Source organism: Colias eurytheme, chromosome 28 (assembly GCF_061535395.1).
Source record: "Colias eurytheme isolate Ceu_HAF_F1 chromosome 28, ilColEury1 Martin Lab GWU primary, whole genome shotgun sequence".
Classification (NCBI taxonomy): domain Eukaryota; kingdom Metazoa; phylum Arthropoda; class Insecta; order Lepidoptera; family Pieridae; genus Colias; species Colias eurytheme.
Window position 1 is genome coordinate 4014192 of NC_143007.1, and position 13054 is coordinate 4027245.

General features: G+C 33.2%; 1 protein-coding gene and 1 long non-coding RNA gene across 2 annotated transcripts; both read right to left on the reverse strand.

Annotated features, from left to right (window-relative positions):
- Positions 1 to 4421: 4421 nt before the first annotated feature.
- Positions 4422 to 6966, reverse strand: LOC149896567 (uncharacterized). Its single transcript, XM_090117514.1, has 2 exons — positions 5640 to 6966; positions 4422 to 5167 (listed from the first exon to the last, which is right to left on the reverse strand). The coding sequence occupies exons 1-2, from the start codon at positions 6902 to 6904 to the stop codon at positions 4744 to 4746; spliced, it is 1689 nt and encodes a 562-aa protein (XP_089973640.1). The 5' UTR covers positions 6905 to 6966; the 3' UTR covers positions 4422 to 4743.
- A 3753-nt stretch (positions 6967 to 10719) lies between these two features.
- LOC149896568 (uncharacterized) lies at positions 10720 to 11764 on the reverse strand. Its single transcript, XR_016458327.1, has 2 exons — positions 11417 to 11764; positions 10720 to 11017 (listed from the first exon to the last, which is right to left on the reverse strand). It is a non-coding gene; the product is annotated as an uncharacterized LOC149896568 (long non-coding RNA).
- Between the last annotated feature and the right edge of the window lie 1290 nt (positions 11765 to 13054).

Consider the following 13054-nt stretch of genomic DNA (forward strand, 5'->3'; position numbering starts at 1 on the left):
TATAAGAGATACTTTGATCAAACCAAAAATCGTTGAAAGAGTTAATTAGCATGCATCACCTCTATTTTTTTTAGAATTTTATACCCCGTAGTTATAAAAATAGAGGGGGGGGGACATACTTTTTACGACTTTGAGAGCTGATATCTCAAAAACCGTTCACTTTAAGAAAAATGTTTTTTAGAAAACTTTATATCATTTTAAAAGACCTTTCCATTGATACCCCACACGGGTATGTACATCGAAAAAAAAAATTTCATCCCTCAGTTACATGTATGGGGGGCCCCACCCCCAATTCTTTTTTTTACTATTTAGTGTCATATTTTTGTAGCGGTTCATACAACACATATTCCCATCAAATTTCATCACTGTAGTACTTATAGTTTCCGAGTAAATCGGCTGTGACAGACGGACAGACGGACAGACGGACAGACGGACATGACGAAACTATAAGGGTTCCGTTTTTGCCATTTTGGCTACGGAACCCTAAAAAGCAGTAAACATTTATCCTCACTTAATTCATATATGTATCAAATATGAAATATGCTAATATTCAAAACTACTGTTTGCTTAACTTGGTTGAACGCAACTGAATTACTAGATAAGTGTTGGATTTATTAACATAGGTACATTCATATGGCACATATATAATGGTTAGGGAGCCAGGTGCAAATTTGGTTAACTATTTCCTCTCAAGAGATAATTCGTCAGACGCATGAGAGTATAGTATTATAAAGCCTCGTGAACGTCAGCTGGCGCTCGGTTGGGGGGGTGAGCGGTTGTAGCCTTGTAGAAAAAAATACATTCATTCATTCATTTCCTCTCAGCTAAAAATTTGTCAAATTGTAGCTAACCCAATATCTCAACGAAAAAAAATAGTCAGCTGGTTACAACATGGTGTATTATACGTCAGCTGGTGTCTCGAACATGAAAGTTAAATTTAAAGAAAAATTTATTTTCCGTTATTTCCTCTCAAACAAAAATTTACCTGATGATAGCTTATATGTAACTGTGGATAAATATATATGTCAGCTGGCTGTATCTTGGTGGAAAAACCGTCAGCTGATACGGGAGGCTACAACCGCTCTTCCCCCCAACCGAGCTTCAGCTGACGTTCACGTGGCTTCATAATACTATACTTTGATGCATTTTACTAATTACCGCTTAAATAAATAAATAAATAAATAAATCTTTATTTGCTCAAATGTGGTTCACAAGTTATTATTTATGGAAAAGTACAGCACATTCGCCAGTTATACTGGCATGCAAACATAATTTCACAGCTCCGCATAATCAGAAAAAAAATTATTACATAAACATTACATACTTATTATAATTAAGTTCAAAATATACTTATTTATTACACACAAACGAACGATTACACACACGAACAACAAAGAATAACATACATGTCAATATTTATGTTTACAATCCAAAAGGTCCCTTACATTATAAAAATTTTTGCTTAATAGCCACATATAAAGTTTTGTCTTAAACTGTTTTGCGTCAAATTTCTTTAAATCGTCTGGAATATTATTACATATTTTAACACACATAGCATGACAGTTTTTTGAGTACAAAGATGTTCTAGGTTTATGGTCAAGTATCAATCTATCGGGATGACGTAAATTCCCGTACATTTCTTGAGCCGTCGTAAACAATCTTTGATTATTTTTAACAAATTTGCAAATTTCAAATATGTAAAGGCACGGCAAAGTTAATAATTTAAGTTTTATAAAAAGGGGTTTGCATGATTCGAAAGGCCCTACACCACATATAGCTCGGATGCATTTTTTTTGTGATACAAAAGCTTTCTTTATATTTACTCCATTTCCCCATACTATAAGTCCATATCTTAAAATTGATACTACGTATGCGTGGTATGCCGATATTGCTGTCTTTATGTCAGTTATTTTACGAAGACGTCTGAGTACATATAACTATATACTTATTTATTCTATTACATACTTTTTCAATATGAGATGTCCAATTTAAATTCATGTCTATTGTTATGCCTAAGAATTGTGTTTCATGAGTTTTATTTATTATTATATTGTTATGTTCTAGTTTTAAGTCAGATCTAGGTTTATTTAAGAATTGAATAAGGAATTGATTGGCTTGAGAGGAACTTGGTCATAAAATCTGCTGCTGGCTCCCGGACCATAAACATTTATTATGCGTATGGCTGCTTGCAAATAAAAACCTAATTCAAAGCAAAAACGCATCATATCCTACCTATAAATTAAACATAGTGATAGTTGTCGCAATAAGGCATACATACTTCAAAGGCTTAAACGATGCATTACGATATTTCCAAGAACCAGAAAAAACGTATTGCAAAAATTATTCTCATCCCTAGACCCTAGTTAGTATTGTATGTGTACCAGAGTAAAATTTAAGCCATGATTCGGTAAAAATCAGTGGTGGGTTAGCCGCGGTTGTCCGTGGTCCGTAGCCTACCATTAATTGTTTTACCGATCATCGCTTCGGCGTGGCTCACGCTGTGCCGTTCTTGGCTGTGGCTAGGCGGTATTGTGGAAAATTTAGGAATATCTTTTTTATTACGGAAATGTATTATTTACACAGAAATCAAGTATCGTTCTTTTTTTAACATTCATGTACATAGAACTAAGTACTTAGAATATGACAGTGAACAATATTAGATACCTATATGAAATGGTTAGGTCGATGTTAATCAAAGAATAGTTTTACAATTTCTGAAATTTGTCTTTTGTTTGTGTTTACATTCATACAGGATACAGTCTGTTTCATCGTAGGCTTATATTAAAACTTTGGAAGCATTTATCCATTACTACTGTTAGAAAGATGTTATTTGTCATGCGTGTACATGATAGTCACGTTGAGGCCCTGCGCAGACGGCACACTTTTTGTGCGATCGAGTCTGCGGCGCACAAAAAGTCTGCATGGCGCGCAAAAAGTCGGTCGCGGATTTTTCACAGACTCAACGCACACGACGCACATCTTCGATCATTTTGTCGGCAGAGCTGTAGGGACGTAGACGCTATGGAAATCGTGTAAAGTGTGCGCCGTCTGCGTTAGCGCGCGTTGAAGCAAACGTTCAATTATTCTTTTCACACACTTTCTCGGCACACTTTTGTGCGGAGCGGCGCGGTGCGGTCTGCCCGAATTACACGGATTTTTTGTGCGCCGGACTTTTTGCGCGTCGTGTGCGTTACTGCATATAATTTCATAGGTTCTATTTTCACAGACTAAAAAGTGCGTCACGGATAGTCTGTCGTCTGCGCATGGCCTGAAACAAGAGGTAAAATGAATCCTGAAAAAAATTAAGCTACACAGTGATATCCCTACATATTGTGTAGTGAGGATAGTCGAGTCGAATAATTGTATTTTACTCGAAAATTAAAATATCGATAGATGGCGCTAGGCGTCAGTCATGTTATGATTTTAGAGCTTGGTACGTACTTTTAGTCGAATCTGAATCGACTTGGCTTTTGTACAAACTACGAAACAATTTACAAGTTTATTTTATTTCGTACACTATCTTTACTTATACTTTGAGTGTATGTATTATGTTTAGATTTTAGATTATCATTGAATGTAACAGGCAGGGAGATGAAAGAAAACACAAAATATAATATCTTAATAATAATATTTATTATTCTGGTAGGAAATGATGTGATGGCAAAAAACCTTTATACATTTAAATAATAAGATATTGTTTATCAAAATTAAGATCGATTTCTATATTTGACTAAATACATTATTTCACATTCATGCTGCCGACAAATTTAAAACTTTTTTTAAAAGAATATTATAATAAAATATAGAAATAGGTCTTAAATCTCGTGACAAATTATGTAAAATTCAGGTACGAAGTGAGAGATTAAACACACTAGAAACCAAAAGTATAAGTAGACTGAAACCTAAATATTAAGTCAATCACTGAGCAATAAATAATACTTCCTAATTACAATTAAGTATGTCATATAATACACACTGAAACTTATTAAACATACTTTTAAAAATAAATGATATTTAAATATGTATTATCTGACTAAAATACGACATTTTTAAAACTTATATAATACTTCGAATCTTTCCATGATTATTTTTATGAATTTTTTTTAGTGTGACAGACATATTATACACAAACAAATAATATTATGTCATAATTTATTACTATTTCGATTTGATTTAACTAGAGTCTTCAGTCGAGTATAAAATTCAATACTTAAAATAATACTTACAACGAAAACATTAATAAACTGGCATGGCAAAGGTAATAAAAGCTGCTTTACTTAAAAAAGTTAAAATTTCTTTATAAAAATAAATAGCATTTGGCACATCATGCCTATATTTTAATACTTGTCATAGCAAATTGTAATACATGAAAATACTGTAATTATATTATGTTACAGTCAAAACCCTCAGCCCTCATAAGGTTTTTGACTGGTTAAAGGTTTTGACTGTAACATACATATAAGTTTTTTAATAATTACTATCACATATAGCAAGTAAAAATCAACTGTGTAATTGTTAAATGTGTTATATTGATGTTAATACTATGTGGTTTATACTTAAAATACTATTTTTGTGTTTGATTTTACAATAAATACTTTGTTGTTTACTTTACACTTTAAATTCACAATACTATTTTTGTTTTCCATTTACATGATCAAATTCAAAATGATGTCATGAATAAATCGTGTTTAAAAACCATTTAACTAAGTCTTTGATTACTACATAAACTTGCTTTTTATTGTCCTAAACTTGAACCTGAATACCGTGCAGCAAATCCCGTTCCTTCCCATGTATTTTCAAATGCACCTTTAGTGCTGAAGCCTTTCTAAACGCTTGCCCACAGTTCGTACATACATACGGCTTCTCCCCCGTGTGACATCGAACATGCGATACCAAATCCTGTCTTTGAACAAACGCTTTTTCACAAAACGAACACTGATACGGCTTTTCACCCGTGTGTGTTCGTCTGTGATTCTTTAAAGTTCCCGATGAAGCAAATTTCATAGAACACATGTCGCAGGAAAATGGCCGTTCCCCTGTGTGTGTTCGTCTGTGTTTTACTAAGGAACTTGAGGTAGTGAAACCGTTGCCGCAGTCGTCGCACACGAAGGGATGGGCACCGCTGTGTTTGCGTGTGTGCGCTACTAACTCGCCTTTTGAAACGAACCTGTAATGTTAATTTTTAGGTTGGTTTTATAAATGCATGAATAAACTATAAGAAAAAATAAAATAAATATGTCAAGTGAAATTCGAGGTTGAGATTGAAGATGATATTAGATAGTTGAATTATTTAAAGAGTTTATTTGCTTTAATCTCAGGATCTATGAGTCTAATTTGAAAAATTCTTTAGTTGTTATATAGATCATTTATAGGCTTATATAAATCTTATCGCTAAGACCAATAGGAGAGGAGCACACGAGTGAAACCGTATATAGCTAAGAATAAAGCAGTAGCATTTCAAGGTCTGTTTTGTAATATTTTGTGAAAGGCAAAAATTGATAGCAATCAATGTAACTACATTGATGATTGAAAATGTGCATATTAAAATGTTAAATAGATGCCATACATATTACATTTAGTAAATAATTTATTCATAAATGTAATTTGTTTTTTACAAAATTCTAACTCTTGAAAAATACCTTTTATCACAATTTTCACATTGAAACGGCTTCAAACCAAGATGCCTCCTTATATGTTGTTCTAAATTAGTTTTCTGCGAGAAGCTGCGTCCGCACGTCGAACATAAATACGGCTTTTCACCTGTATGCGTCCGTAAATGGTCCGTCAGTGACGACAACATTAAAAACGACTTTTTACATATCTTACACTGATGTTTCTTCTCTACTTTATGTATTTCTTTGTGGACATGTAACGCTTCTAGTGTCGTAAAGTTTTTATCGCAACAATCACAACTAAATCCTCTATCTCTCGTATGAACTAGTAATATATGGTTGTCTAAATGAGCCTGATGCATAAATTCTCGTTTACAACTCTTGCAAGTAAATTTCTGTTGATTCTCGTCATGCTTTTTTAAATGTGCGAGTAAGGACGCTTCATTCGTGAATTTACGCATACATTTGTCACACTTATGACTGTATGTTTTTATTTTGCTTGAGGTTTTTGATTTATGATTTTGTATATGAGATGTTAGTGTCTCCAAATCTGGTAGATTTACATTACATTTTGGACAAACTAAGTTAATAGCTGTGCCTTTCACTTCGTCATTTTCTATGTCATTTATTTTACATTTAGAGTGTTCGTTACTTTCTGTTTCAGTGTTACAACTTGTGTTAAAGTTTTCTTGACTATTATCACTGTTGTGACCTGTACTATCAAATTCATCATCATATTCGTTCTTTACAGTTTCTTTTTTCACACAACTTATGCTAATCTCCGATAATTCATTATTTTCGTTAATTATATTATCTGTTTGTGTTATCGGTATGTTTATAGGCTTAATTTCAATATTATTAGCAATATCATTCTTTTCTAAACTATGGTTTAATACATGGTATTCTAAATCGATTATATTAGAGTATTTCTTAGAGCACACCGCACACTGGTAGAGTTCAGGTAATTCTGTTATAGTGATTTCAACTTTCGTGCTAAAATGGGACCTTTTTTCTGCATTTGAAAGGGTTTCTTTTAAAAAGTTTTCTGAGATGATACATCGTTGTTTCAGCTCATCCGCCTTAATTAACGCATTATGACACTCACTACAGATCTGTTTTGGGTATTCATTGACTACAGATATATTTAAATTAGTTACAAATGATAAAACTTCGTAAATAGTACGATCATCACCATCTATATGTTCTAGTATTGAAATTTGACTTGAAACATCGCAAAGGCAAATTCTACACACTTTTTCAGGACACGATAATACATTCCTGATAATGTCCATACTGTAAACGTAATAAAATATACTAAAATAATATAAATGAGATTATAAATAAAGCACAACAGTTGATTTTCATGACACAAACAACACTGCTCACTGACATTGACACACGAAATCTGACAGTGTGCGCTAACAGATAGTATAATGTATGTACATATTAAAATTTACACAGATAATTTAATTAAATAAACTGGAAGGGATTTCCGGGATAAAACCTATCCTATATCCTTTCTCGGGTATCAAAATATCTATATATTTTCATTAAAGAAACGAATCTTCAATGGCGGCCAAAGCTGACACTGAAGTATGGTAGGGTCAGCAAAAAAGAAAATAAAAATAACGTAAATGGAGAATTATTTTATTAATTACTTCAAATTGTTTGTTGACACACTTTTTTGTTATGGTCTTTATGTATTTATATGAATTATCATATATTTTAGGTTTACAGAATGTACCAAATCCCCATAATATTTGTAATGAGTCCATAAAACTGAACAACTTTTCCCAAAGAACATATTTTGTCAAATTCCAATAAAACATTATTTACTTTCGCAAATGCATAATTTTCATTGTAAATTTATGATAAAAACTATTATAGGGAAAATCAAATACATTTTAGTGATTTTATTTTTCCATTTTTTTTTTGCATGCCGTACGGCCGTGTGTAAGCGAAAGGGAATGATAAGCGCCGCCATTGAAGATTCGTTTCTTTAACCTCCTAAGGACCAAGCTAAAAAAATCCTATTCTGCATTACCACCCATTGTTCTCACCTGAGTACATAAAAATACAACAGCCCTGCCACCCAATGGTATTTTTTTGTTTTTTTTATTGTTAGAGTTAAAATTTACTTGTGGGATTTTTTATCTGTGTAAAATATAGCTTATAGAATACATTTCTGAAAAAAAAAACTCGATTTATTTTGTTCCCATGTGATCACATCAGACCTAAGTGAATCCAAAAATTTTTTTATTAAAATTAGGTTTTACTTGTAGATTTTTTTATTTACTTATGTTATAACATATGAGATCATACAATAACCTCTAAAAAGTATACAAAAGAATTAAAAACAGTTTTTCTTAAATTCTAAATGTGTAAGTTTACTACATATTAGGTAATAAAATATCTAAACTATCTGAACATATGTTAAAAAAAGAAATAAAAACATTGGAAGTACAATATTAGGAACTTGAAATATCAATGAGCTAACTAAAAATCGATTTGGAAACAAATGGTGGGTCTCCTAAGTCTTCATCACTAGGAATAAAATCTCCGTCAGTCGGCTAGGAAATCGATGATATTATCGTCACGAATAACTGAAAAAATAAGGAAGGTAACTGTTTATTTTGATTGCAATAGTAATTCCTGTTGACAGTTTAAATAAATTATAATCATAAAACAGGACAATTATACTCAAAATTACTGTAAAACAACAAAATAAATTATTAACTAATTAAATGTTTTATAGTCATTGACTACCAATGTCTTCAACTGAGTACAAAAAAAATGAAAATAATGTTGTAAGTAACGACCAATGTTCTCACATGATCACATAAAAATTATACGTGAATTTAAAAAATACAATATGAATTGTTTCGTTAAATTTAATTAAAATACGTCCCTGTACTGTTTTTACTATTTATTTTTCAATACCAAATGAAAATCAAGTGAGAGATTAATATGATAATTAACGATTTAACTTACCTCTGTTACGTTGACCAGCCATTTTAAAAACTTGAACTAAAGTATTTTAAAATTCTGTGATTGGATAACCCATTTACCTACCAAACCTAATAGTTCAATTCAGCCAATCGCGTTACACAGTGATCATAGGCAGAAAAGCGCGGTATTTTTTAAGATATTTCGAATTTTCGATTTTGTCATCGGATGAGGACGGTGGTTGGTAATTTAGTTAAAACTTTTTGGTGCTTTGGGTTGTAATGGTGATGGTGTTTATGTCCTTATATGAGGCCATTGGTCCTTAGGAGGTTAATGAACTGCGTAATACCAAATTTCATGTAAATTGGTTAAGTAATTAAGGCGTGATTGAGTAACAGACAGACAGAGTTACTTTCGCATTTATAATATTAGTATGGCTTATTTTTTGAAAAATAAGGTCATAAAGAAGTTCCACTTCTTACGTGTGTACACTAGTAAACGCACACATTTTTTTCAATTAAATACAAGAGGAAGATGTAGAAGGTTGTGGACACTGGGAAAATGATGGTAGCTTGATGGTAGGTACATCTTATGCAACTGAAGTTTTACTTGATTTTAAATACTTTTCCACCTGGTACCTATTTTGTCTATCGATGACGATCAATAGCATAGAATCAATGGAATGAAAAGAATAAAATGAAATTAAAGCAAAGACCCACGAAAGTAGTAAACGGGGAATCCCCTTAGTGAAGTCGCATGATAAGCATCTCGCTTACTCTTGTAGAAGATTATTGCTTCTGGTTGTATACGTAGTGTACATAGGTCGTAGAGGGAGAATGTACTAGAGACGACATCGGCGTATACCCGAACGAGATGGCGAATCCTTACGTCAATGTTGCCAACTATTACAAAAACTTTTTATCCGAAAAACTGGCAAAATATCTATAAATGTTTGGGTATTTTTTTGTAAGATAGGTTTATGAAGAAAAAGACAGATTTGAAAAGATTTTGTTATTTATTAACTTAACTAGCGACCCGCCCCGGCTTCGCACGGGTGCAATGCTGATACTAAATAGTAAATACACTACAGAAAAACTGTGAACGTTGTATATAAAAACATAGCGGCCCGCTCCGGCTTCGCACGGGTATAAAATATATAGCCGGGCGGCCGGCCGGTACAAGCGCGGATCCAGGGGGGGGGGTCATGGGGGTCATGGGCCATGCCCCCCCCTGGGCCATGTGCACGACCTAAGTGGACCACTAATTTAATATTAACTTTTGAAATTAACAAAGTAATATTGTTCAACATGATTTTTTATTAACTTTTGAAACATAAAAGTAATATTATAGAACAATGAAATCAATTTCAAACGGAAGAGAATATAGGTAACAAAAATTAGAGGAAAAGTTATTTACGATCGATCTGAGATCGGGATTAAAAAAACTATAACTGCGGAATAAAGTTTAATGGTAAAGTTGTAGGTATTTAAAATATTTATTACAACTTTTGCTTTTACACTTCTCGCAATTAACCACAAATATCGAAATATCCCAGTTCATATATTTTTTATAAAAAAACAAGGCTAAAGTTTAGATATCATTTCAATCAATGGTAAATAATAATAGAAAATACAGTAAAATTAGGACAAAAAAGGTCAAGTGCGAGTCGGACTCGCGCACCGAGGGCTTCGAACAAACCTAATTGTTTTATTATGTTGTATCTTTAAATGTTGCTTGTAGCAATTTTTTCTTTGTCTGTGCTATAGGACGTGGGGAGTACCTTGTAGGTTGTGATTCCCTTGCAAGTAGTTGCTAGTTTCAGAATATGCGGTTTTAATTGCTATTTCTTCTGATTCAGATTCAAATTGAATTTGAATCAGAAGACAGAATAATATCTTATAAAACAGATACGGGAATAATTACGAAAAACATGAATTTTTTATTACATTATATAAAAAAAAAAATTAATCTTATAACCCCTTTACTCATGAACGCAAATGTAATGTAGGTATTCAATAATTGATATTCACATCAAAAACTTAGGTCTATTATACCTTTAAGCAGTAATAAAATCAAATTTCTATGTCAACGCAATTAGAAGATACAGCCGTAAATGTAGTCTAATAAAAACGTACTGGAAATAGTTCAAATTAAAAGCAAATTAAACGAAATACATTTATTTGAAAATGAACAGCAAAATGACGGTAGAAATAAATGGGCAGAGGGTCCGCGATAATGTGCGCGCGAGTAGCAGACGAAAATGGACGACTCCGCCGCTCGTTCGTTCTTATAAAGGCGCGCCGCACCTCGGTGAGGAAGGCGCGGGGGGTGGCCTTCCGGATTTTACTCCAACACCGCCTCTCCTGACGGGGCAGGGTCCTCGCTGCCTTCAGTGGCAGCTGCAGCTCGTGTGGAAGGGCCAGCTTCGCAGTCTTCAGCGTTATGATGTGCATCGTAACCTGGAATATACAAAAAAACCGACATTGAAAAAAAAATACTTAAACCAATGCAAATGAGGAAAGCTGAACCGGAAAACCGAACCGTGTAACAAACTTTACACAAACATTAACATTTAATATTAAAAAAACATTTCACGATTTTGGGGAAAATTTTACCCTGTACTGGTATCCCTAATGTTAATCACATGATTATACCATAAATTTGAAACTACGTAAAAACAAATGGCGTCCTGAACAACAAGAACACTTCGTAATTTAGTCGGATAACACAAAAAAATGTTTACGTCTATTTCGATGAAAATATTATATATTTGTAGATAATTTCACATTAGAGTTAATGAAAATGTATCAACTATATCCAGTTCTATAAAACAATATACTTCAAATAAGTTTACTTACGTGTGAAAGGTAATATTTGGTAATCTTCGTTCCGGCCGATTTTTACAACCAATCACACTACAACGCACCATATTTTCACTTAAAGTCGGATTAAAACAGATCACTGTCAACGTTTATTAAACTTTGAAGTCACTTAACAGCGAGAAAAAACAGAAAACTAGCAAAACAATGGACTGTAGCCGCTTGTTTGGGACAAACTGCCTTTGTCCCCAACAAAAGAAATCGCATAACATGAGAGAAACAAAAAACAATGTTTCTGTCTCTCTTGCTCTTAGCTTTATAGTCATAAGTGTATTTCTCTCACGCATTCCTTGTCATTTTAGTGCCTCCTCTATGGTTCATTCTCACTCTACGACATAGGTAGTATATTATTATTAGTCTGTGCTTCTGGTCTATTTTTCGGGAATTCCCGGGCGGCATCATTTTTTTTGTTATCGCTCTGACCAAAGACAAAGAGTAAGTATTATGTATAATAGGGCACTGGGCAGCTCTGACCTCTGACCAACAATCAAAAGTTGCAGGAAAAATAGTTAAAAAGTTTAGCCAAAAATTGTAGCTGCCTGACGTCAAGAAATTGCTAGATCTAGCTATAAAGTAGCTTAGTTGACAACAGTGATCATCATGCTTGATCAAGACTATGTTGATTTATCAGAAACTACCGCAAAGAGTATAATGCAGAAAACTACCGGAATTACACCCAACTTGATCAAAGATATTGTTCTATACCCTAAAACAACAACCCACATCACCAAAACTGGATGGTCTAAGGAAAAGTGCCAGGAAATTGCAAATTCATACAAATTTCCCATTAAACTACAGGACTCAACAACTCAGAGAACCATGATAATTCAATTTATGAACTTTTACTTCACCGGAAATATTGACATCCATTATAATTTAACTGATATCCTCCTATTTGTTCAATGTTTAATATTTAAGGATGGAGCCACAACTTCAGAAGATCTAATATGGACAAACTCAGATTATATTCAAGATAAATCACCTGCCTCACCTGTATTCTCAGTTGATAAGAGCCAGGCGGTTGAAATATATCCTGATGTCACTCCAGAACTACAAGATACTGAAGTATCAGTAATGAATATAGACGTCAATGACATAAAACCTCTTGCTGCTAACATAGAATATGGCAATATATCAGAATCTTCAAAAGGTCCAACTATTAGACCTGAAGAAGATATTGAAACTCTGGTGAAAAATGTAGGTTCATTATTGAACAAAGGTCTTAAAAGTTCAAGGGAATTTTATAAGTATTGCAACAGTGTTTTGAGGAACTTCCCTTCACAGAATGCTCCAACTCAAAAATTATTAGATTTGTACAGATTATTTAACTTTGTGGCCTTAACTATGCTGAGGGCCACAACTAAAACTAAAGCACAGATGACAAGAGAATTTCTGAAGCGTCAATATAAGTCTAATGTCACTGCATTCGTTGGACCCACCTTGGGTAAGTTGTTCTCTCCACCTTGTTCACAAGCAGTAATAAAAACTGTATCTTATTTAAACAAAAAGAACCCTAGAGTAGCATGTGTTTTTGCGAAATTAGTAGTATTAAGCTACACCCAGGGAGCATTCATTAAATCCAGGTTGGATGCTTCAGTTTTGACACATACTTCTTGG